This window comes from Xenopus laevis, chromosome 1S (genome assembly GCF_017654675.1).
Source record: "Xenopus laevis strain J_2021 chromosome 1S, Xenopus_laevis_v10.1, whole genome shotgun sequence".
NCBI lineage: Eukaryota > Metazoa > Chordata > Amphibia > Anura > Pipidae > Xenopus > Xenopus laevis.
This window is the reverse complement of record NC_054372.1, coordinates 36917371-36943171: the sequence shown is the minus strand read 5'-3', so window position 1 is coordinate 36943171 and position 25801 is coordinate 36917371. Positions and strand designations below refer to the sequence as shown.

The 25801-nt window shown below is 36.6% G+C and overlaps 1 protein-coding gene across 1 annotated transcript in view; it reads right to left on the bottom strand.

Annotated features, from left to right (window-relative positions):
* Positions 1-25801, bottom strand: part of gpm6a.S (glycoprotein M6A S homeolog) — an 81687-nt gene that overhangs the window by 11448 nt on the left and 44438 nt on the right. The window contains exons 2-5 of the mRNA XM_018243199.2: positions 21313-21505; positions 12324-12480; positions 9074-9227; positions 933-1009 (exon numbers count right to left, since the gene is read on the bottom strand). Coding sequence (XP_018098688.1) covers positions 933-1009; positions 9074-9227; positions 12324-12480; positions 21313-21505 — 581 coding nt within the window. The remainder of the gene's footprint in view (positions 1-932; positions 1010-9073; positions 9228-12323; positions 12481-21312; positions 21506-25801) is intronic.

Sequence of the window (25801 nt, the reverse complement as noted above, 5' to 3'; positions counted from 1 at the left end):
GAAAAAATCAAAGACTGAGAAAACACCCCTCCCCCGATCTACCCATTCAGTTTTATGTATCATGAGATTTGTTTTTAGCCATAACTAATCATAACCCTTGAGTTATAATTGATACACAAACTTTAACAATCTATATGGTAGGCCTATGAAGTATATTTTTTAGAACATATTATATAAATATATTCTACGAAATATATTATATGGGAAAACTCATTATCCAGAAAGCTATAAATTATGGTAAGACCATCTCCCATAGACTCCATTTTAATCAAATAATTCAGCTTTTTAAAAAGTATTTCATTTTTTTTTCTCTGTAGTAATAAAACAGTGCCTTGTACTTGATCCCAACTTAGATATAATGAATACTGTTGGTTGCAAAACAATCCTATTGGGTTTAATTGATGTTTAAATGATTTTTAGTAGACTTAAGGTATGAAGATCCACATGACGAAAAATACCCCCTTATCTTGAAAACTTTAGTTTTTAAGTTTTTATTTCTACATTAATTTCTAAGGAATGCTCTGCAAGCTAACTCTAATAGCCAAAACTTGGTATACTGTATAATGTTTTGTAATTATCACCTACTCTAATGTCTTCAGTGAATACAAATTTTAAAGTGCCTCTTTCTGCTATTTTTTTTTTTGGATTATTCTATGGCAATTTTAAATTCACACTACATAACCAATGTACTGTACCTCAATATATTTGCAGTTTTACAAAAAGACACTAATTAGGCACCGAGCAATATGCCAACTGAGAGATTGATTAAAGATTAACATTTTGCAAAAAAAAAGTGTTTTATTAAGACAAGTCTGAAAATTTTCTGAGAACTGTCTTTCTCAAAATTATTTTTCTTGGGGCATATTTTGCACACATTTGCATCAACCTCTTTTAACACAAACGCATACACACCCCACAATGTTTTAACTTACTTCTGTAGATTCACACATCCTTAGAAAGTTTTCAGATGATGAGCATAGCTTTTTTTCCTCCCCAACTGTTACAATACCTGTAAGAAATAGAATTCTCAAATTAAGTCTTGTTAAATATTTTCTTTTTGCTTATTCAGAAAGTACTATGATTTTTTTATCCAGTATATTCAGATTAAATTAGATTTACTGCAAAAATAAAATTAATATATACGTGCAGTAAAATTATATAGTTATAACATAACAATTATTACTACTATTATTATTATTTTAGAGTGTCAACACATTCCACAGTTCTATCTGATAAATGGGTTTATACAAAGAACATACAGAATTACATACATAGTGACAAGTAACCGATACAAAAGGTAAAGAGGGCCCTGCCCAAAAAAGCTTTCAATCTAAATGCAGAAGGGATTGAAACACAAGGTGTGGAAATGGGCAAGAGCAGAAGTAAGCAAGGTGAGAGATGTAGCATAGGGTATTGCATTTAGTAGCACACTGAAGTTATGCTAAACTAAATAATAGTAAGTTTCTCTAAATAAATGTGTTTTAGGAAGTCTTTAGAAAGCAGACATTTTGGGAGAAATTTGGACAGGCCATGAAGAGAAATCCAGAGAACGGATGCCTCCCTTGCAAAGTCTTGAATGCAGGGATGTGCAGAAGTAATAAAAGAAGAATTGAGGAGCAGGACAGAGTAGGGATGTAGTAAGTGGTTAAGTGAGTATCTAAGGATAAAATCAGAGATGTAGGGTGGAGCAGAGTTTTTGAATGTGAGGGTCATTCAAATGAAATAGATCCGAGTATCATCAGCATTGAGGTGGTATTGGAAACCACATAAGTTGATTTGTTTTCCAAAGGAGGAAGAATAAAGAGAAAATAATAAGGGGCAAACAACAGAACCTTGAGGAACCCCAACAGAAAGAAGTGGGGGAGAAGATGATACTCCATTGTAAGAGACACTGAAGGAACGATTTGGGAGGTTAAAAGAGAACCAGGACAACTTGGTGCAACAAAGGCCAAGAGAATAGAGAGAATGGATGGACTGGAGCAGGAGAGGGCAATCCACAGTGTCAAAGGCAGCTGAGAGATCAAGAAGTATTAGTAGTGAGAAGTGGTTATTGGCTGTAGCTAATAAGAGGCTATTTAGTTGAGTTAGAGCAGTTTCAGTGAAGTATTGTTGCCTAAAACCAGATTATAGGTGGTCCAGCAGGTTTTTGTTAGTGAGTGTTAGTCGGTTGTAAACTTGAATAAACACATTATGTAACTACATATATGTAAAATATACAACACCTATTGGATGCCAACTCCTCCCATCAGGTAGACAGAAAGCTGAAAGTAAAAGCTATAATCCCTTTGACTTCACCTTCTAAGTCTACAGGGCATGGGCCTTACAGAGGACAATGATATGTTCAATGAATTTAAAGTTGTGGGAATTGGATGGATTTTGCTTTCAGTTGCAACTATGTTTACAATAATTTTTCAATTGAATGTGTATTAGAAATTTACTTAACGTTACAAGTTTTTTTCATTATGTAAAATAAGTTTTTGGGGGGAGATCCTCTTGGTATAGAAGAAGGTTTGAAAGGTTTTTGCTAGGCCTAGTAAACAGAACAGCTGCCTTGGGCCCACTGCCACTTCAGCCATAAAGGAACATTGCTCCATCAACACTATGAGGCTTTGAGATTTATAATTTTGAAATAACAATAACAGTGAAAATTATGCAATCAAGGGTTTTTTTGTTTTATATTTATCAGATGTAAATCTTAATAAAATTTAAAATAAACACCTTGCCACATAAAACTTGTTGAGATATCACAGATGTCAATGCTATAGAAGGAAAGTGTTTTTTCAATACCCGAGCAAGAAAAAAATGTTTGAAGGTGCAAGGAGGGGAAATATATTTATATTTCATGTGTAAATACTGAGTGGGTTGTTTTGGCATTCAAACACACTGGGGCATATTTATCAAGGGTTGAATTTAGAGTTTATGGGAGCAACTAAAAAAAAAAATTATCAGAGAAATAGAATTTTTTAAAAACGGGTGACTAGGATCGAGCTGCAAATTTGAATCAAATTCTAATCGAATTTGATCTAATTTGATTTGAGTTTTTTTCAAAAGTCCACCAACTGACTCCAAATTGATTGTAGGAGGCTAAAACACCAATTTGGCAGGTTTTAGATGGTGAATAGTCGAATTTGAATTCTTAAAGTAGTTCTCACAGGGCTTGAAAACCATGTGGTCAGCGTCCATTGGTGCTGAACCTTTCCTCTGCTATGCAGCAGAGGTTAGGGGTGGTGGAACTCAGTATGAGTCTAGTAACGTGATAGTTATACCCTTTAATAGATCACTCTAGGAGTGATAGACAGGGTATGTATTTCAGCAGCTCTAAGCTCCGACGAGGAAATTAGAGGGATTAAGATTACTGACCCCATAGTAGGGACTAATTAGACACAGGAAAGCACCTAGTCTTCTGAGTTCCACTTAAGGTGATCCTGAAGATTGGGAAATACCTTCTCACAAGATGCATAAATCTCTGCTGTGTATTCCCTGCTCTGCAGGAAGTCATTCTATATTTGGTACTGTAAGTATACATTGTTTTATTGGTTGATCTATGTTTTATCCTATGTTCCATACTTCCATGTGAATTCTGGTTTTGGTCAATAAACTCAGTTTATGGTTTAAGCAAAATAAAACCACTGGCACCCAATCTCTTGTGCATTGCACATGTTTACAGTTGAACTACACCCTGCCTCCATCTCGTGGCAAGGGCTTACCCCTGAGTAAAGAAGGTCTCATTTGTGGTATTACCCCACACTGAAAGTAGCTAAAACTGACCACAGTAAAGACTTTTATTATTATATTATTATAGCGCTACACTTCTATTACTGTCACACATAGTCTATCCCTCCAGAAAGTGTCCCATTCATTTCCACCATTTTTTAGACAGAGATTCCCTCATTTTACCTCAATTTGGTTAGAAAACTAGACTGGTGTATCCTTTTAGATCATGCACTTAATGTTAGTCCTACTTTTTTTGACGATAGTGAATATAATTTGTAGCAGTGATGCTGGAGAAGAGGGGTTTATAATGTAAACTCTAATACAAAACAGGATATAACACTTAGCAGGCAGCAAAATAATCCTGTTACTTAGGTGCATTTGCTTTTATTAAAGTTTACATTTTTACCGTTCTTAGATTCATCAGATAAAGTACAATTCTAAACTTATGGCCGATAAGACATTATTGCAGTGATGTACTTCCCACTGACAAATCTTCACTGAATAATGTAGTTAGAAGGGTGGAAGGATATAAAGCATCACACATACTCAGTATTGGGGATGATCCATGTGGCGTGTATTAAGCCATTTCATTGTGTGCCTGCTGTGATTTAGTGTATTACAGTTTGCTTGCCTATAAAAATATATTTCTCACAAATGTGTGTAATCATCTGTTGGTAATAAAGCCTTTGTACATCTGGCATGAATTCAGGCAGGTTTAATAATGTTCACAGTCACTTTTTGACCTGAGGTTTAATCACAAAAAATGATTGCCGGGGATATGCATTAAAGTGAAAAAGAAATTCCTCCTGCACCTCTCCAGTAACTGGTGTGCAGATGGCTGCCAAGCCAACCCAGTAGTTATCACTACTCCTTTTAAATAGATTAGAAATCTCAGTAAAATTACCATAGACGGGAATGTAACATTTATCACATTACCTCAATCCTGAAATCCAGTATCCTGGCTCCAAGCATTCCAGAAGATTAAAGACTACATTATAAAAATTTACACAGAATGTGGTATTTATAGGGATGCAAATTATGTCATTTTGGTGCCAGTCATCTTAATTCCACCCTCCTGACTATGCTGCGTGTGTCTGCAGTACATGCCACTTATGAAAACTGAAAGCTTTAACGATTCTCTACCCTTGCATTACATGCGGACACAACGATGAGATAGAATCACATGTATGAAAAATGGTCCAAAACTGATTTCAAAACATGTTTATCATAGCAATAATTACATAAATGACAAGCAATTTATCTCTGAACATAATGGTAAGACAAAATCAGAATACAAGGCTTCATGTTCAACGTAAAAAGATTATTTTAATTAGAAGAAAATCTTGCGTTTTAATGTATATATATATATATATTTTTTACAAATACTTTTTTACTAGAAGGCAAGTTCTGTGACCAACTAAATACTGAATTTAAAAGATCACAGAACTCCAAGGTGATGTCTAACAGCCTTTTACATTTTAGTAAGGGTTATATTATACTTTATCATCTATAGTTACCCCATGTTAGTACCTGTTTGTGTTCCAGTGGGAATTGAGTGAGAAAAAATGGCAACCTTTAAAGGACCAGTAACATAAAAAAAAATTGTTAGTTTACAATGAAAAAAAACACCAAGACAAAGGGGTCCAACAAAGAGATTGAGTATGAGATTATCAATGGAGACACCGAGACATTAATAGTGAATCGACACAGCTGAGATTAGAGGAGAAGGAAACCCAGTCGGCGCAAAAACCCTCCCCCCCTCCCCTGTGTTGCTTCCCCTCCCTCCTCCCCCCTGGCCTACCTGTCTCGCTGGGCAAATGCCCCTAACTTGTTACTTACCCTTCTGCGCAGGTCCAGTCTACTGAGTTCACCGACGCCATCTTCTTCCAAGCTATCTTCTTCCTGCTTTGACCGGCATTTTGGCGCATTTGCAGTAGGAGCATTTCGCCGGTACGGATCTACTGCGCATGCGCCAAAAGTCACTTAGTTTTCCGATCTCACTTCGTGACTTTTGGTGCATGCACAGTAGATCCGTACCGGCAAAATGCTCTTACTATGCATGCGCCGGTCAAAGCAGGAAGAAGATTGCTTGGAAGAAGATGGCGTCGGCGAACACCGTAGACAGGACCTGTGCAGAAGGGTAAGTAACAAGTTAGGGGCATTTGCCCAGCGAGACAGGTAGGCCAGGGGGGAGGAGGGAGGGGAAGCAACACAGGGGAGGGGGGGAGGGTTTTTGCGTCGACTGGGTTTCCTTCTCCTTTAAGAGTTGCCTCCCCCCTGGTACCCTCTCACCTGCTCTACAACCTTATAGTTGCTGCTACTAACTTGGGCGCTGAACAGAAAGCCACCACTACCAAGCTCACTATTATACTGGGCACAATGGGCCTGTGTACATCACCATCCTGAAAGAGGGGGAGCCAATCGGTACCAATGTGATATCTATTGAAGCAACCAACCCCCGCGGTACAGACTTTGTCGTGGAATACTTCATTGTGTCGGTCAGTTGCGAGGGCAGGACTGTGGGGCAATTGTTCACCATTGGGCGCAAGACTGGTGTCATTCAGACCGCGGCTGTGCTGGACCATGAGCGCAGGGCCCAATTGTACCTGGTGGACGTTTATGCCATAGAGAAGGGAACCAGCTTGCCCAAGACACAGAGAGCTCAGGTAAGATGTGATTCTTTGGCACAATGTGAATGAGATGTTTCTTTTGCAGATTTGAGCAGGGAACCTATTAGTATATTAGAACAGAATGACATGATCCTAATGTTATGCGATTGATTCTTATTTGGAAACGGGCCATGTACTGGAACGGTCCGTTTCCCACGAAATACAGCCAGGGGCGCAGAGACACACAATCCTTCTTCCTTATAAAGCTGGAACAATGTTGTGAATCGGAAACATTTTATAGAGACATTGGTGCCCTGATAGTAGCACGGAAAGTAGGAGCTAAAGGATCCAGCAGCATATAGCCAGGGAGGAGAAAACGAGGGCCACTCGATGGATCGTCGCCCTGTTGCCTTTTCTGAAGAGGGGCAGAAACGAAGTTATGGAAGTTATTTCTTAATAAAGACTTTGTGATTTTATAGTATAATTTGTCTTGTTGTGTTTTTTTTTTTTGTTGTAAACTAACAAATTTTTAAAAATGTTTTTTTGATGTTACTGGTCCTTTAACCTCCAAAAAGATAATGACATGTCTGGTAGGGGGGTCAGCATGTGTGTCCATAGAATAACTCTTGCCAAACACAAGTGAACAATGCAAGAGATTTAGAGAAAAAACATTTATCAGTCACTATGTAGCTGTGACTGCCAGGGATTTTGCTCAGTAATTAGAAGTGGAATTTGCAAATCAAGGGGAAAGCAGAAGCCATGGAGTAGGCAGTGTAGCTTTACTATAGGCACTGAGTTAATAGAAGGATCCATAGTAACAACATGCAACTCTCTCTGCTTCAAGACGTGCTTGGGAATCTATGTTAGCACATGTCAGCTTGACTATTGGCCTAATAGCAACATTTATAGTAATACTGTGTCCTTTTCTACTGCAGAACTTGCTAGGACATCTTTGTTTTTGTGGGTCAGCTCTTTCAGAACAGTGTCTCTGTTATTATGCCTCAAGCTTCAGGTTAGAAGACAAAAAGGAGCAAGTTGCCATTTTTTTTTATACTTATAATGCAATAATTTGTTCCAAAATTCCAGAATTAAAATACAGGAGACAGTAATGATCTGCACATAACACTGAACTCATGTCTTATTTTAAAACTAACTTTCACCTGCTGATTGGTAGTTTCTAGTGATGGGTGAATAAATTCGCCAGGCATGAATTTCGTGGCGAATTTACGCATTTCACTGCCGGCAAATAAATTCACGAATCACTCGCGAAAATTGGCCCGTGAAAATTCCCCTGCAACAATTTCCGATTTTCATGATTTTTTAGTAAAAATGTTCATAATGCTAGATTTTTTTCGTGAAAAGGTTAGAAATGCTCGATTTTGCGTGAAAACATCAGAATTTCACAATTTTTTTGTGAAAACGGCCGAATTTTTCGTGCACTTTCCGTTTCCACGATTATTCACCGTTTCGCGAATTTTGCGGGAAATTCGCAAATTTTCCGGCGAAGCGAAACGGGAGAGATTCGCTCATCACTAGTAGTTGCTTCCCTGTCCTCTGTGTGCCACCAGTAATAACTGATAACCATATTAATAGCAGCTTCATTATACTGGTTTAGTTAAGACAAACTACGCTACATTCTTAAGTGGGATCATCTGGCTGTGAAAGAGAAGCATTCAATGAACTGAGCAGCATTTTTTGAGTTTATTTTGTATTCACAGATGGAACTGACAAAGTGAAAGGGTAATAATTTGTATGCACATAATAAGGCTTTTATAACAAAATAATATCCATGGTTGCATTTCACAAATGCCAGACAAGTCTTTTGGGCAGGAAAATTAACAGTTTGGATACATTATGGCTAATATGATCTTCCACTTGTATTGTGATTTTTGTTTTTACCATTTTAGCACCTGATTACAAAACTTCTTTAATCAATGTACTTATGAAAGTCTGTGTAGTAAGAATTCTCTCCTGTTGACTTGTTCAAAATAAACCTTAAGTGTAAGTGTTCAAAGGGATTTCTATGATGATTTCTTCAGGCATGGACTGGTAACATGGCCAAAAAATAGAAGAGGGGTGACTGAAGGTTAGGAACAATTACTGGGTGATAAAGGACGAGAGTCAGGGCCTGACAGGATATGGAAAGTGTGCAGACTTAACAGGATAGGGATGGTGTGGGAAAAGATTTGGTAAATGACAGGAACAGGAGACAAACCGGTGACAGTCAGGAAGAGGGCAGAGGGGATGAAGAACCAGTGAAAGGAAGGACTAAGGACAGGACTGGAACAGGACAGGGCTGGAACAAGTATAGGAGTGTGAACAGAACAAGGGCAGAACTAGCATAGGGAACAGGAACAGTTCAGGAACAAGACAAGATGGAGACATGAGCCAGAGTAAGGAAACCAAGAGCCAGGGATGTACAAAAGTGCTCAGAAGCATAGACCAATGTTCAGAAAGAGGCAGGGAAGAGGGCTTGGCTTAAATAGGGCAATATCCAGCCAATAAGGTTGCTGGGACCAGATAGAAAAGTCCAGGTGATAGATAATGTGTACAATTGCTAGGTGCTCATCTGGCCTAGAGAAAAGGTCATAGAGCCCCAAACCTAGAGGTTGAAACACAGAAAAGCCTTACAATAAGGTATTTTAAAGAACTGAATAAAATCCCAACTAGAAACATTTGCAGTATTAAACAGTGTTTTCAAAGTCTTTACATTACTAACTCTGAACAGCAGAAATGTAATTGAAACCTACCAAACTGACGGAGGTCCAAGCAGAAATTAGCTTCGTCAACTAATGTTGCATTTCGACAAATGGTCCAGAGATTAAAGTACATGTAGACGGGAAGAGAGGTAAAAGCTGTGACCCCAAGCCAGGCAAGCATGAAGAGGTATGTCAGCATAATAAACTGCAAAAGACAGACATCAAAAAACTAAGTGATGAACAATAAACAGATCTTATCTATTTATACATATGACAATATATGCATGCTGTTTCCTCAGGCAATATAGTTTTAGAAAATTGAATTTTATTATATATTAAACATATTAACTTGCTTAGTACCTGAAAAGGCATATTGCTTCTCATTTTGGGGAGGCTACTCAGAAAGTGGTACAGGAATACGGAAAGACAGGCAAAAAACATGCGGATTATAGAAATCAACTATATTTTAACCTATAATGCCGATATCAGGGAATCACACTGTGCAGCCTATGTCTGGGTTCTTGATGTGCAAATGTTTTGACGTGAGCGACTTTTCTGACACACGTCAAAATTTTTTTGCAGTTGGCGAATTTTCATGGGAGTTTGCAAATTTATTTGCCGACAGCAAAATGTGGAAATTCTCAGTGAATTTCCGGGGGACTAAACATTGCTGTGGCTCCACGGTATGTCTCAGTGGTAGATGATTTGTTATCACAGCCACAGCATCTTCTATCCGCAATAGTAAGATACCTTCTGATTAGGATGAAAACACCTTTTTTTGGCACCTTTTTGGGTATTTGGCCCTTAGTACCTGTACAATAGTCTAATTTCCAGGAGCAGTTCCTAGCATAGAAAAATACCATTGGTTTTATTGTGAGAAATTAGATCTCAGATTGCTCTCTCTTTGTATAACCAATGGGGATTACAGCACAATAAATTTGTATAAAGCATAACCATAAAACATGTCACATATTACTGAGATGAAGAAGTTTTGAAGCATCGGCAGTATATTGCCATTTTGCCACTCCTTATTTTCCACTGTATTGAAGCCTGCTCTATCCATAGATGTTGCACTTGACAGATGTTTGTCAACTTGGACAATGAGAGCAATTTCGCTATTGAACAGATTTCAATACTGTACATTTCCATGTAATTCACAAGTGAAGGACTAAACTTACAAGATATAAAGTTATAAAAAATCAAAGACATTGCTAAAGCATGCAAGTTGCTTGGGAACACTGACTGTTTACTGATCACATTGAAATGAAATGCAGTCAGTAAAGCCCTTAAAGCTTGTTCTAATTTGTTCTTGATTGTTCATACAGCCTGAACATTTGGTGAGGAAGTTTATAAATGAGCGCTCTAGATATTTCCATTTTTAACATTCAGCAGTTTGACAGTCCTGTTTAATGTGCTTTTCTTTTATTGTTATTTATTTATTAGGGTGCAGGATATATTCTCTTGAATCTCTTTTGAGGTATCATGACAAGAAAGGCTCTGACATTGCTGCTTATATTTTCAAGGTAGTTCAAACCATTCTCAAGTGAAAGCAAAATACTTCAAAGCAAAACTGGGTTGAGACTGAATTGTTTAAATTAGATTCAGAAAATAATCAGAGAAATCACCTTTGACCAAAAGTCTTCCCAAAGTAAAATAGCTAAAATTATTACTCAAAAGATAGAATATAAAATAAGAAATATTCTGAAGGAATGCACAAAACAGGTGTATAAAAAAATTCTATACATTTAGGGGCCAATTCACTAAGGGTCGAATATCGAGGGTTAATTAACCCTCGATATTCGACTAGGAATTAAAATCCTTCGACTTCGAATATCAAAGACGAAGGATTTAGCGCAGATAGTTCGATCGAACGATCGAAGGATAATTCCTTCGATCGAACGATAAAATCCTTCGAATCGAATGATTCGAAGGATTTTAATCCAACGATCGAAGGAATATCCTTCGATCAAAAAAAAAAGTTAGCCAAGCCTATGGTGAACTAGGGGGTCGAAGTTTTTTTTAAAGAGACAGTACTTCGACTATCGAATGGTCGAATTTTTACTTAGAATCCTTCGATTCAAAGTCGTAGTCGAAGGTCGAAGTAGCCCAAAAAAACCTTCAAAATTCGAAGTTTTTTACCTTCGAATCCTTCACTCGAAGTTAGTGAATCGGCCCCATAGTAAGCTTAGTTGAGGAAAATATAAATGGGTCAACCTGTCAGTGAAAGGGGAACATTATTACAGCACAAGAGGACTCATAAAGAATGATCAGGAGATTGTAAAGAGAGACATATGAACAAATTAATTCAATCATTTTGAATCTCCAAATATTGTACTTAATGTATAGGCATCCTATACTCATACTATCCACAAATAATATAACAAAGCAATGCAATTGTCCAATGAAACAGCTTATTTTATACAGTGGAAATTTAAAGTATAACAAAATGGTAAAAGAACGAAAAATTCAGGTTGAAGTTTTACAATAAGGTGCTTCCAAGTGGCTATGGATACTGAACGGTAAAAACTTGAACAGTTTTTCAACTAGAAAACTGGAATTTTTTGTGGAAAAATGTTTTTATTTCCACCCCGATGCAGCAAAAAGCCCAAATCTGAAAATCCGCCATCTCCTGTTGAGATCCTATATAAGTCAATTGGAGAGGCACCTATCTCAAATTGATTTTATTGGGGTCTTTGCCAGAAAATCCAACTTTTTCTGGGATTTCAGGCAAAAACTTAGAAACAAATATACATAAATACGGTTACCTATGACTAAAGGATTTACTCCCGAAACGCGTTAGGTTCTGCAGCAGCAACCCCAATAAACCCTTTCCAGAAGTGCCGTCTGCCTGTCTTGAGTCTATTGGAAGTTAGCAGTGGGGACACTGTTTGACGGAGCACCTGGTTGGGAAAACGCGGTGAGCAGTAGCGGTCCATCTCTTTTTGTTCTCTATCTTCAAATATACATAAATGTCATACTCTTTAAAGAAAATCTATTTTGGGCAATTCAGTTTAGAAAATCAACAAAGAAGTTGGTTTTTGGTATCATTAGAGCTTTTGTTTTTGTAAGAGAAAAATTTAAAATTTGGCAATATTTTCACTACAGTATTGACATTTGTTCAAGTAGTTTATGGATAATTCCATCTTTATTTTGACCTCTCTGTAGAGCATTTTGTAAATTCAAATTGAATGAAATATACATAAATGACATATCCTGGAAAGAAAATCTATTTTGGGCAATTCAGTTTAGAAAATCAACAAAGAAGTCATATTTAAATATACATTTGACAACAGTGACTTACCCATGCGCTGACACATCTGCCACATGTGGTGATTTTGAAGTCTCCATAGAGGTCTTTGATAGCACCTGTTGTGAAGAAGCCTTCCACCATCAGCAGAATTCCATAAACAAAGAAGGCAGCTGCTGTTCCATAGATTACATACTTGAAAATATCAATCCTGTAAAACAGAAAGATCTTTGCTAACAAATTATAGAAAACTGAGCATTTATTGACATTATTCACAAGGTTCTTGCACTTATAAATAGCAAATTGGGATGAACACCACTGCACATTTACCTTGGTAACATGACCTTTTTTTTACAGTACAGGACCCCCTTATTTAATAAATGGCACTAAGTTGCTTGCTTTTAAATAGATGACCAGCAAATGCTTCCTGGTGATTGGTTGCTAAGGGTTACTGCTCCTGGGCAAACTTAGGGCCTTTTATTACATAACCCCCTAAATATATTCTTCTACCCCTCTGGAATTTTTATTGGTCTGAAAAGCTACAATGATAAACAGTAGCGGCCTTATTTATCAAAGTCTGCATTTATTTGATTATTTTAACCAAAAAAGTCTGACCAAAGTTGGACCTTATTTATTATTAAAAAATTATTTATTTATTAAAAAATGTAATCGGATCAGGGTCAAACATGAAAAAAATCGAATTGTACAGTTATGTCTGAGTTTTTTCCTGTATTGCTCGATTTTTTCAGGCTTTTTCCCGAAAACCACAAATGTTTCAGATTTTTGCCCAAAAAGTACGATTTGCCAGAATAGTCGGATTTTCGGCCTATTTCTAGTGCAGACCACAGAAACTTTCAAATAGGATAGAGACCTCTACCATTAACTTGTATACAACCTCGATAGGTCTGAGATGCCGTATTTTTGGATTCAGATTTTTTCCATCCTCTGGGTTTAATACATTTTGAAAAATTTGAGTTTGTTTTTCCACTAAAATTTTGGATTTTTACAGCAATGCCTTTCAAGTATAAAACATATGTTTTTGAGTTTACAAATATGAAGTAGCCTATTATACCTTACTGTAAAGCATATCAAGACTTTTTTTTTATAGCAAGAAAGTGGTGGCAATACGCTACTCCTAAATGAAGCAAAAGCTATTATTTTTGTAATGATACGTTTTACTTCTTTTTGTTCACCAGCAACAATACAAAAAAAAAATAACAGCTCTAGATTGGAAATAAAGAAAGGGACCCAGGGCAAAGCTGAAAAGCTGCAGAGATGTAAACAAACCCCAAGTTATCAGGGAGATAATGATTCAGACTTGGAATAAAATTGTGTTCTTCTTCACACTGAACATAAACAACGTTACGTCACAAAAATGTGTGCTGATTATTACCTTCCAGTGACATGCAATTAATTGGCATCTCCTATGATGGGGAAGGATGATGGGAGTTATATTTCGACAAACAACTGGTGCACTGGTTAACACACCTGATATGAATAGGACATTTGTATTTGTGTAAGATTGGGACATCTCTGCACTGTAATACATGGAATAATCATTTCACAAAATTAAATAGAAAATGTAAAATGAATGTCTTTGAAATGTTCCAAAGAGGAGCACCAGCCTGAGGCAAAAAGTTAGCAACTTAATATTTGGAAGTCTTTTAGAATGTCTGTATACCCCCCTTATATACAAGTAAAATCAAAGCAAAGCATCTAAAGGTTAGCATTTAGATTCATGTGATAAAGAGAAGACAGATAAATCATGCAAACAAATCTAATTAAAAGGGCATTTCAGAGGATGCAGGTGCCTAGGGCGCAACGATAGGGGGGCGCTAGGTAGCTACCTCTAAATTGTGTTCAGAATACCCCAAATCAGTGTTCACATCCTTCAGTCTTACTCTCCTTCCTTCCCTCTGTCACCCACCCCTCCATCATTCTCCCCTCCCTTCTGTCACCCTCCCCTCCATTGCTCTCTACCCTCCCTCCCGCCTCTCTGGTGCTCACCCATCCCTCTGTCCCTTCCCTCCCCTCTGTCCCTTCCTCCCCTCCGTCCATCCCCTCCATCACTCTCCCCTTTGACGCAGTCACATGGGCATGTGCACGCACCCTGGAGGAGTTGCTGGCCCAGTTGCTTAGGGCGCCCGGCTGGCCTGGCCTGGCCTGGCCGTGGGCACAAGAGTCAGATAAATTGGTTGTTATGAAAGGTGACAAGGCATAGGGTTTGGTCTGCTACTTCTTTTCTGAAGCAAAAGCTAATATAACTTTATTGGAATTAAAGAAAATCACTATTTTGACAAACATATTACATATAATGTACAAACTAGAACTTGTTTAATGTTTATGGCAGTAATCTTTTGACACATAATTGCATTTTTGAATATCTTAACTACAAAAATTTTTGGTTTTGTAAAACTCGACTAAAAAAAAGGAATTTGAGTATTTTTTGTGATCCTGTTTTTAGTATTGTGAAAAAAATTGACAGCAATGACTATCACATTAATTTAAAAATAAATGTGATTACATATAACAAAAACTTGAGAAATAAAAGAGCTTTTCTGTTCAAAATATAACTCTGTTAACTTATATTTTCGTCCATTGATACATCTTGAAAATTCAAGTTTAGAATCTTGAAGTTTCATTCATTTTTTCCCTTAATTTTTTTATTACATAACCCCATAACATACCTCCCAACATTTAGGAAACAGAAAGAGGGGTAAAAAGACTTGGCGTGTGCAGCGTGGTAAAATGTTTTGCCACGCCCACTTTTGTTGGCCACACCCCCTGATTACTGTGTTCATTTTACAAAATTTGGCAGGTTATGAAAGTTTGAACACATTTCTGTGGTTTTTATATGTTATTACGTTTTGCAAATGAAGGTGAATTGCCCTTAACTGTGAGTCTAAGTTCTTATCTTATCAAACTGTTACAAAAGTATGTCAAGTATCTGTTCTGGGCTGTCTGGTAAGACTCAATCGAGTTAGAAACTTTTTCTCTGTTTCTGGCTGTTCAGTGCAGCAGATCAAAAAGAAATCCGGGACTTATAAGTATCAATCCGTGACAGCGGGACTGTCCCTCTCAAAACGGGACAGTTGGGAGATATGCCATAATACTTAAAGCAGTATGAGGAATCGATTTGGTGTAGTGATTTTATGAGCAATTTTATTTGTATAACATTTAATACGCAGCGCTGAACTTATTTAGCAAAATAGAACATACTCTTCCTACTCCATAAATATAAATCAATAAGACTGTGCTTTAAAGTGGGTTTCAGATTGCGGTACAAAAGCTCATTATACTGAGTTTGGGCTGTTGAGTTATTTGCTAACATGCATTTTACTTGATTCAGGCATGATCTGGAATAAAAAACCTGAAGCATGTACAGAGATTCTTTACTCAATGCCTAGCTTCATCTTTGCTCAGAAGTATGTTTATTTAAATTGTGTCCAGAAATCATATTTATATTCATGCACTTTGCATTCTTTAAGGGTCATTTAATACAGGAGTGCAAAGAGCAAAAAAATCAGCCATGTGCCATGCTTTTTAACCACAATGTAACGTAATCCCAAAGTAATTTTTCTACATTTAGGAGAGCATATAATTTCTCTGGTTAGAGAGTTTTTAGTATTTTTTTCATCTGATTTTTCATCGGTTCTTTTAACACCATCGGACTTTTATAAATCCTCCGAAAAAAAATATTTTCCCCTTTAAAAGTCCAACCAGAAAAAAATGGAGCTTAATAAATAAGACATAAGACATAACTACGTAGACCCATAAAACTTTGACAGAATATTCTACATTCACTGATCTGTTCTGGCTTGCCAGGCTTTCATTTTAGTTGTACCCATGTGCTTCAGTCCACATACTCACAGTTGTACTTATTGTATTTTTGGCAGGGGAGGGGGGGTGTTTTTATGACCAAAACTGTCAAATTTCGAATAGGGAATTGTTAAAATTTGATTCAATTTTTTTGAAAAATTTGAATTCGATTTTCGAGATTTATCATACATTGTCCCTTTAAGAACTCCAATTCAACTATTTGCCACCTACAACCTGCCGAATTGCTGTTTTAGCCTATGGAAGACGTCTTGGGATCAATTTGGAGTTGTTTGCAGCCTTCCTGACACTCAAGTTATTTTCAGAGAAAAAACACGAATCAAGTTTTTGGATCGATCATATTCACCGAGTTGAAAAATTTGAATTGAATAATACATTTATATTGGTCAGATTTCAAGTTTATGGGAGTTTTACAAAACTTCCCTGAACTCGAAATTCAACCCTTGATAAATCTGCCTCTAGGAGAAAATCTGATTCAAACTTGGAACTTATCATTTAATGCTGGGACCACTGTAGAAAGCAGCACTTACCTTCTTAGTGTATTAGATTATAGGCTCTGTGGTGCAGAGACGTCCTTCTTTTTATGTAACACATGACAATTAGCCTTATAATTGTGAATATGTATATTAGTGTATTGCTGTTTTTGTTCCCCCTCCCTTTAAAATGAACATATATGCCAAATAAACTCAAATCAAAATATGTAGAACAGTATTTGGGCATTATATAAACAAATATGTTGTACACTGCTACAGTAAATCTTGTTATGATATAAATATATGTGTATATTATATATATATCATTTTATAATGTCAAAAGTATAACTTTTGTTATAACTAACGAGAAAGACCAGACAAAACTTTTTTTGGGTTCATATGTGTTATAGTTTATATTGGAAAAGGAGAAAATCTGTCACAATTGTCTCAAAATGAGTTCATGGCCTTCTTCATTACTGTTCTTTTATAAGATCAGACTGCTTGCACTTCCATTTCAGTGGCACTATGATGAAGGGCAAACATTTTCAGAGACCTCCATAATCACATATGACAGTCATTCAAGGGAGAAATAAAGGATATCAGAAAAAAAAGGCAACAAATAGTATACTAGCAGAGAAATAAAAGGGAAAAAGCACCCTATGAATCAAAAATAAGATAGTCACAGTATCTGGACTAGATTTTGTGATTTTTTTTTATAAAATCAGACTTTTAAAAAAAATCACAAATTTTTGGGAATTTATTAAAACCCGCGGATGGAAAAGTCAGAATCCGAAAATCAGAACTGTTGAGGTTGCATATACGTCAATGGGAGAAGTCCCAATGATTTTTTCATATGCGCTGGGTTTTTGGCAATACCCCGAAGTCTGGGGCAGTGTAAAAAGTGACAAATAACGTAAATTTACACCTGTTTTTAACACTTTGTATCATGCATCATATGTTTTAAATGAACCCTATAGTATTGCATACCCACACCCGCTTGCTAAAGTGTATTTTCCCCAACTCACTTGCACGGATTTTGACCCAAGCAGTACATGAAAAATATTATAAAATACATTATTAAAAATCATGATTAGGACCATAATCTATAACTATAGAATAGCAATAACAGGTAATTTCCAGTATACTCAACGGAAGGCAAAATTGGTATATTTGGATGTTTCTGCCACTAACCATTCAGATTAAATAAAGTAGTAAAAGAACAAATCAGGCAAAGTCAAAAGGAAAGGAAAGCTTTCCACAAGACTGCCTTTCTTTCTGAATGTACTAATATACAAATAAACTGTGTAAAACATTATTGCATTTCTTGCTTACACTCGGCATGTAGCTGGTAATCAAATGATTCTATATATAGGTTAAAATATTTAAAAGGGTACATCATACCAGTTGATCAAATAACAACTGTTATTCTGCACTGTACATTCAGGTTTATGTATTTCTAAAGGTGGCCATACACATGGAGATCCTCTCATTTGGCGCTTTTGCCAAACGAGCGTCTCTCTCCCTGATCGGATTGTGGGCGCTAGGGCCCAACGATCGGATCATAATACTGGCAATACGGCAGTCGGTTTTTAACCCTGCCCAATCTACATCTGGATGACTTTTGGCCACATATCGATCGGTGAAGCCGGACGGAGGGCCCCACACACAGGCCAATAAGCTGCCGACTCGGTCTATCGGCCCATGTATGGCCACCTTAAGAAAGGATAGCACAAAACACAAACATAAAAATGTTAATCACATGCTTATCCCTTAACTCGTAAAGCTGACAATAAACTCATTAGTCTAGGTACATTAAACTTGACAAAAAACAATACAATTCACTTTTTTCTTTGTTGTTTAAGTGGTTTAAGTAAAGTATGTGGATTTAAACTTTAGTGAAGCCATTAATCATGGAAACATAATACTAAATTTTGTGCCAATTAAGCACTCTGTATATGTTATTTCGACACCTTCCCTCCTTTTGTTAGAATGTATTGTGTATTGGTTAAAAAATAAGCAGGATCCTGACCATCAAACTTATGTTAGGATAAAACAAGTGTCCCTCTTCTACAAGTTTAAAATTTCCTAAAGCTTCTCCCATATATTGTGCTGCTTATGTAAATAATATCTACAATATTATATATGTTGCATATTGAGATATATATTTAGGAAACAAAAACATGCTCTAATTAACTCTGCATTATATCGCACACCACGATTGTATTGTTGTTTAATTAATGCAGGGCAGCATATTGGTATGCTGAAACCACACTCTGTGTGTGTGTGTGTGTGTGTGTGTGTGTGTGTATGTGTGTATGTGTGTGTGTGTGTGTGTGTGTGTGTGTGTGTGTGTGTCTGTATATAAATATATATATATAGACAAATACAAGAGTCCTCTGTACTCAACCCATTATCAATATATTTAAGACAGAGACATTTTGTGCATACTGCTACTAAAAAATGCCTTACCCTTTAAACAAAACAGGGATTGTTTGTCCATATATTGCAATATATTTAAGCTGGCCAACTACGTCAAAGTCATCCCATATCTGGCCAGTCCTATGCTCAATTTCATCTGATTCATTAAGAATTCTATTGCTTCATTATACATTTTACAAAGGGACTAAGTTTTACCTGCAACTTACTTGCTGCTTTCAAAGTAAAACTCCCAAACTTGGCTGCCCTTTTATTAGACACCAGTGGGATCACCTGACTATAGCTGGGAGGGGTGGGAGCTACAACATGGAGCTGGTCACTGGGTAAGGCATTTTTCAGTAGCAGTATGCACAAAATGTCTCTGTCTTAATTGATAATGGGTTGAGTGCAGAGGACTCTTGTATTTGTCTATATGTATTTTGTGGTCACAGCCTCATTGCACCCCCGCCTAATGGTTTTAAAAAATAGTGGTGAGCACAACTTTCCCTTGTTATATTATATATATATATATATATATATATATATATATATATATATATATATATATATATATATATAGATAGATAGATAGATAGATAGATATACACACACACACACACAACACATTGTCAGGATTTGTACAACAAAAATAAAGAAATGTATTGGATTATCCCTGAGGATAATCAACAATGTTGGCTTAATTCTATAAATGTCTTTACATTTGTAGTGCAAATCCTGATAAGCTTTTTATTACTCAATTGGTAATAAAGAAGTTGATTTTACCCTATAATCATACCAAGGGGTTACTGATGAATACAGTTACGTTGAATATAAGAACTAGGGATGTAGCGAACTGTTCGCCGGCGAACTTGTTCGCGCGAACTTCGACCGTTCGCGTCCGCCGAATGTTCGCGAACGTCGCGCGACGTTCGCATTTTGAGTTCGCGTTCGATCGTTCGACCATTCGACCATTCGAATTCCTTCGACCGCTAAAAATCGAACGATTCCCATTCGTTCGAACGATTGTAAGCATTCGAATGAATGAAAAGCATTCGATCGAATGCTTCGATCGTTCGATTCGAATGAAAATCCTTCGATCGTTCGATTCGAACGATTTTAGCGGGTGTTCGAAGTTCGCGAACTGTTCGCGAACGTTCGCATTTTTTGCCGGTGTTCGCGAACGGCGTTCGCGAACACCAAATCGGCAGTTCGCTACATCCCTAATAAGAACACAAGGCAAGCAACTAACATCAGATACAGCATTAATTCAAAGTACACCTATTGTTTACATAGTGGTGAGTGGCAGTCACTTGGTTGATGGAACTCAATATCCAGTACAAACCAGCAGTGATCTACAGGCTATGAAAGTCAAACTCTTGTTGCACTCAAACATAAATGCACAGATTATAGCATAAAACCTCCTACTAAGAAGTAGGACAGTACAGTTATAATAGCAGCAAGACTTTTGGGCAGATTTAATTCAGTGAGAAAAAGTTATCTCACAGTTTATGAATGAAAAATCATTGACAAGATTCACTTTGAGGAGAAAAAAACTTTTCCCCAAATTCAGTTTCAGATTTTTCTCATCCCATTCACGTGATAAACAGTGAGATACGTTTTCCTGAACTGAATTGCATCTCAAATTGAATCTCGTAGATGACTTTTCTCATGATAAACTCTTTTCTCATTCAATTGAATCTGGCCCTTTATCTACTAAAGAACCACAGGTTAGGCCCAGATTATTGTTACCTTCCCAGGGAGACAACTGTAAAATTTTGGTTAGTTTGTAAATTCTTTAATAGCACATTAGAAAACGTGTGTAAGAACTGACATATAGGGGGTTATTTATTAAACTCCGAATGCAAAAATCACAAAAAATGTGTGATTTTTTTTTAATAAAATCGGACTTTTAAAAAATCACAAATTTATTAAACCCCCGAGGATGGAAATGTCTGAATCTGAAAATCCGGCATTTCAGACATGTCGAGGTTGCATATAAGTCAATGGGAGAAGTCCCAATTATTTTCCGAAAAATTGGTAAAAATCAGATGGAAAAATCCAAAAGAAACGTGAAAATCTGATTTTTTTTCCTTCAAAGCAAATTTTCGGGAAAATGTATTAATAAATAAGCGTAACAATCCCGAGTGTATTTGATCGGAGTTTGTAGCAGAAAATATTGAGATAAATTCGGACTTTGACAAACAACCCCCTAATGTCATGAGCCAGGTGCTGTGCACTTTAGTTACTGCAGTTCAAGAGGATTTACAACTAATACGGCACGTGTTTGGCATTAGGCATTCTTCCAGATTATGACTCACATGGTAAAGACGTCAAGTGTGTCCCCAGCAGTTCTTGCCATTTCAAAATAGGTCTGAAGGATGTTGACAGTTCCAGTGAGGGCCTCATGACCACAGCCGCAGAACAGTGCAACCCCAGCGTACAGCAGAATAGTAGCAATCAGTGATGCATAGGGAATTCCCCCAAGGCATTTTATACAGCATTCAAAGCAACCTTCAAATGAGACAAAAAAAATGCAAGGTGAAAATGTCATATACAGAAAAACAAATCAAAGAGCATGAAATGCAAATACATTTTATATAATACAGTGCTCTTTTTAATGAACAATATCTCCTGTTTGGCTTGTAAACTTTTATGGATTGCTTTTCAACTACATTTATATATATATACAATATATGCATTTTCTAAATCTACTACTGCATCTGAATGAAAGCTTCATAGTAAATATATGCAGCTGATACAAATGTACTGTAATAGTTCTACTTACTTGAACACATGAAATATAGATTATTGACATATATTACAAGATTACAAATACATAAAAACAATATATCTAAAGATGTCCAAGATATATCCTTTCAGGAGTTTATGAATTGCAACATCCCACTCACAAGGGAAACCAGTCCATGTGACTCGAAAACGCAGAAAGTTACAATTTTTGCTGTTCTGAAGGGTCTGGTGAAGGGTCTGGTGGGAGGAGGCAGTGGGTTATGAGCCAAACATGAGAATAGTCAGTTTATAGATCCCTTTACAGCAACCAGATATGCCAAGTGAATTATTTGGGCAACAAGGATGCTGACAAGCAGGGATGCGAAAACGAAGGGGCAGATTTATCAAGGGTCAAATTGAAAATTCAAATTTTTTAATTTGAATTTCGAGTTTATTTTAGTGTAATTCGACTACGGAATATTCCAGATTCGATTTTAAAAAAAAATTGAATTCTGAAATTTATCATGCACTGTCCCTTTAAGAATTCAACTATTCTCCATCTGAAACCTGCCGAATTTGTGTTTTAGCCTATGGGGGACCTCCTACAATCAATTTGGAGTAGTTTGGTGGATTTTTTTTTATAAAAATTTTTGAGTTTATGGGAGTATTTATAAACTGGCGACAAGAAATTCACCGGCACACAGGTAATGCAAGCAGGTTATACCTTGCTAGGAGTTTATTGCAGCATGCTGCAATAAACTCCTAGCAAGGTATAACCTGCTTGCATTACCTGTGTGCCGGTGAATTTCTTGTCGCCATTGGATCGTGAGGTTGCCGTTTCCTCCATTTTGCTGTGCGCCAGGGATCTCTACCTTTCGGAAAGGCCAGGGTGTGCGAGTACTTTTTGGTTTGTTCTAGTATTTATAAACTCCCATAAACTCTAAATTCGACCCTTGATAGATATGCCCCAAAGTGCCCCTCTCTCTCTCCTTGGATAATAGAGTGCGTGTGTACAAGTCTAAGGGGGTTATTTACTAAACTCCGAATGCAAAAATCATGAAAAATACGTGATTTTTTTTTTATAAAATCGGACTTTTAAAAAATCACAAATTTTTCAGAATTCATTAAACCCGGAGATGGAAAGTCTGAATCTGAAAATCCGGCATCTCAGACCTGTCGAGGTTGCATATAAGTCAATGGTTTTTTGATGTGAGCTGGGTTAACGTGCAATACCACAAAGTTTTTGGGTCAAAATTCCGAAAAAAAACGTGAAAATCGGATGGAAAAATTGAGAACAATTTATGAAAATCAGTTTTTTTCCTGCAAAGTAAATTGTCAGGAAAATGTAATAATAAATAAGCGTAAAAACCTGAGCGGATTTGGTCAGAGTTTGTAGCAGAAAATATAGAGATAAATTCGGACTTAATGATAAATAACCCCTTTAATGTATGACTATCACATTAGCTGTGTGGCACTTGACAGAACTGGTGTGGGTCAAGTTTGGAAGAACAATGTTTTAGCTTTAGTACTTTAGGAGCGTGGGAGCACAGGGGTTAACAGAATAATGCCACCCTAGCTATATGTGAGTAGCCACTTACATAAGGTATTTTTATTTGTATTCCTTCTCCAGAGCATAACTCAATGATGTCCCTCAAGGCTACAGCTTGTTATTATAATATATTCCAACCACTGTGGCAGGTGTAGTGAGAGTAACAAGAATACAACTCTTTATTTATTAATGAAGTCCAGGCACCACTGATTCTTCTTTTATAAATCCTTCTGGTAAAGTGCAACAGCAAGGCAAAGCCGACGGCGTTAAAAAAAAACTGAAAAGAAGTAAATTTTTTACTACTACAAGTCAAATTCCTTATTACAATCTAGATTAAGATGGTTTATAGTATGCAGAAAAGTGTCTGCTCTCCACCAAAAATGCAAATTGTTTTGCAAGATAATAGGATTATCCCAGATTGCCTTCTGTGTACCAGTTTGCTGAATGTGCGAGTTTTATCCCTTGGTGCTAAACCAACATTTCATTGTTTGTAGAAAACAAGGAAATGTTTTTGTATTCAGGTGGCATACACCACTGATTTAATATTCTATGCACTATACAGATGCTCAGTGTCTCTACTGTTGCTCATTTGTTCTAAATTAAGAAATAGTTGTGGCCTTGCAGATATAAAATAAATGTGGACATTGTTAGGGGTCTATGAATTCCCAGACACAGGGTGAATGTTATTGCCTCTCTAAAGCCCAAAAATATATATACGTCAACTGACAATCAGCCTCTTAAAGGAAAACTATACCCCCCAAACAATGTACGTCTCTATAAAAAGATATTGCATAAAACAGCTCAAATGTAAAATGTAAAACCCTGTTTCATGTAAATAAACCATTTTCATAATAATATACTTTTCTAGTAGTATGTGCCATTGGGTAATCCTAAACAGAAAATTGCCATTTTAAAAAACAAGGGCTGCCCCCTGGGATCGTATGATTCACTGTGCACACAAACATACCAAACAAACTATACTTGTTAAGTCACATGAGCCAATTATCAGACAGAGTTCTGTATTTTGCTTCCACACTTCTTACTGTTACAGTTAGAGTTGTAGTATTTCTGGTCAGGTGATCTCTGAGGCAGCACACAGACCATCACAAAATGGTGGCTCAAGGCAAGAGATGTAAAAGGGCAATATTTACTTAAGTATATAAACCAGTTTGGTAAGATTTTTATTTTTTATTAAAGCATTCCTAGCTTTTGTAAACGCATTTAAAAATTTCAGCTGTCAATCAAATATTGGCTGCCCCTCCTCTATGCCTTAAGCATAGAGGCGGGGCAAGCAATTACTTTCACTTTCCATTCAGCACTTCCTAGATGTCACGGCTCTCTCCACATTCCCCCAGTTCTCTTAACCATTTAATTGTGTAGCCAGGGCATGGGGATGGACATCAGGTCCCCCATTCTGGTGCACAAACAAGATTCTGAGATGATACAAGACTTGCCTTAATAACAGTGTCCACAAAATGGCTCCTGCCTGCTTGTTATAATTTTGAGTTCTCAGACTGATGGAAACAAGATTCAGATAATTTATACAGGGTAATTAAAGTTCATTTTGCTGGACTAACATGATAAAATAGGATTTGGAATAATTTTGAGTGACAGGTCCCCTTTAATATGTTGCTTAAGTATTCATTTTGGGGGTATAGTTTTCCTTTAATCCCACTGTAGGTATCCACATATACTGTATGTCTTACATTCTGCATAAACTAGCTCTTCCCACCAAACTTTGCTGTGTTCTGTGGTTATTGTGTTTGTGTCACCTTACCTTTAGTTCTAGGCCCTAATTTTATCTACATATGAATGGATTACATACCACCAGCAAGTATAAGGGGGTTATTTTCTAAATTGAATTTATCTCCTATGTTATATAAAAAAAACACACAACCAAACTCCCATGCCCCAATTTGAACATATTTATTAATAAAAAAAAACTTGAATCAATTGGTTTCGGAAAAACCCAGATAAAATTGAGCAACAACCTGAATCTTCAGTTTTTTTGGACTTTTTCCACAAATCTTTTGATTTTTTCTAGGGTTTTTTAATTCAAATAGAGCTTGGTGCCTCTCCTATTGACTAATACAGGACAGTGACAGGTCTAAGATGGTGGATTTTCAGATTCGGGCTTTTTGCTGCATCAGGGTATAATAAATCTCGAAAAAAAAAAATTGCCTCAAACATTTACTAAATTTTAGATTTAGTAAATGACCCTCATAGTGTTTAAAATGATGTGCTGCATTGAAAGCAAGATCTAATAATGATTTAGAATATGTATTTTTACAATATGTATATTTGTGCAGCTACTAACTAAGTCAAGGTCTTATTAAACAAAATGGGGCAACATGCCAAAAAATGGCATTTTACACCTTGCTCTAATGCTCTTATTAGATTTACATGTGGTTTCCTGAGAAGCAACTCTTTATATTCCTAGAAATGATCACAAAAATGTTGACATCTCTGTAATGACAGTAAATCTTTATCTGATTATTTTTTTATTTATATGTATTTTTTTTTACCAGCAA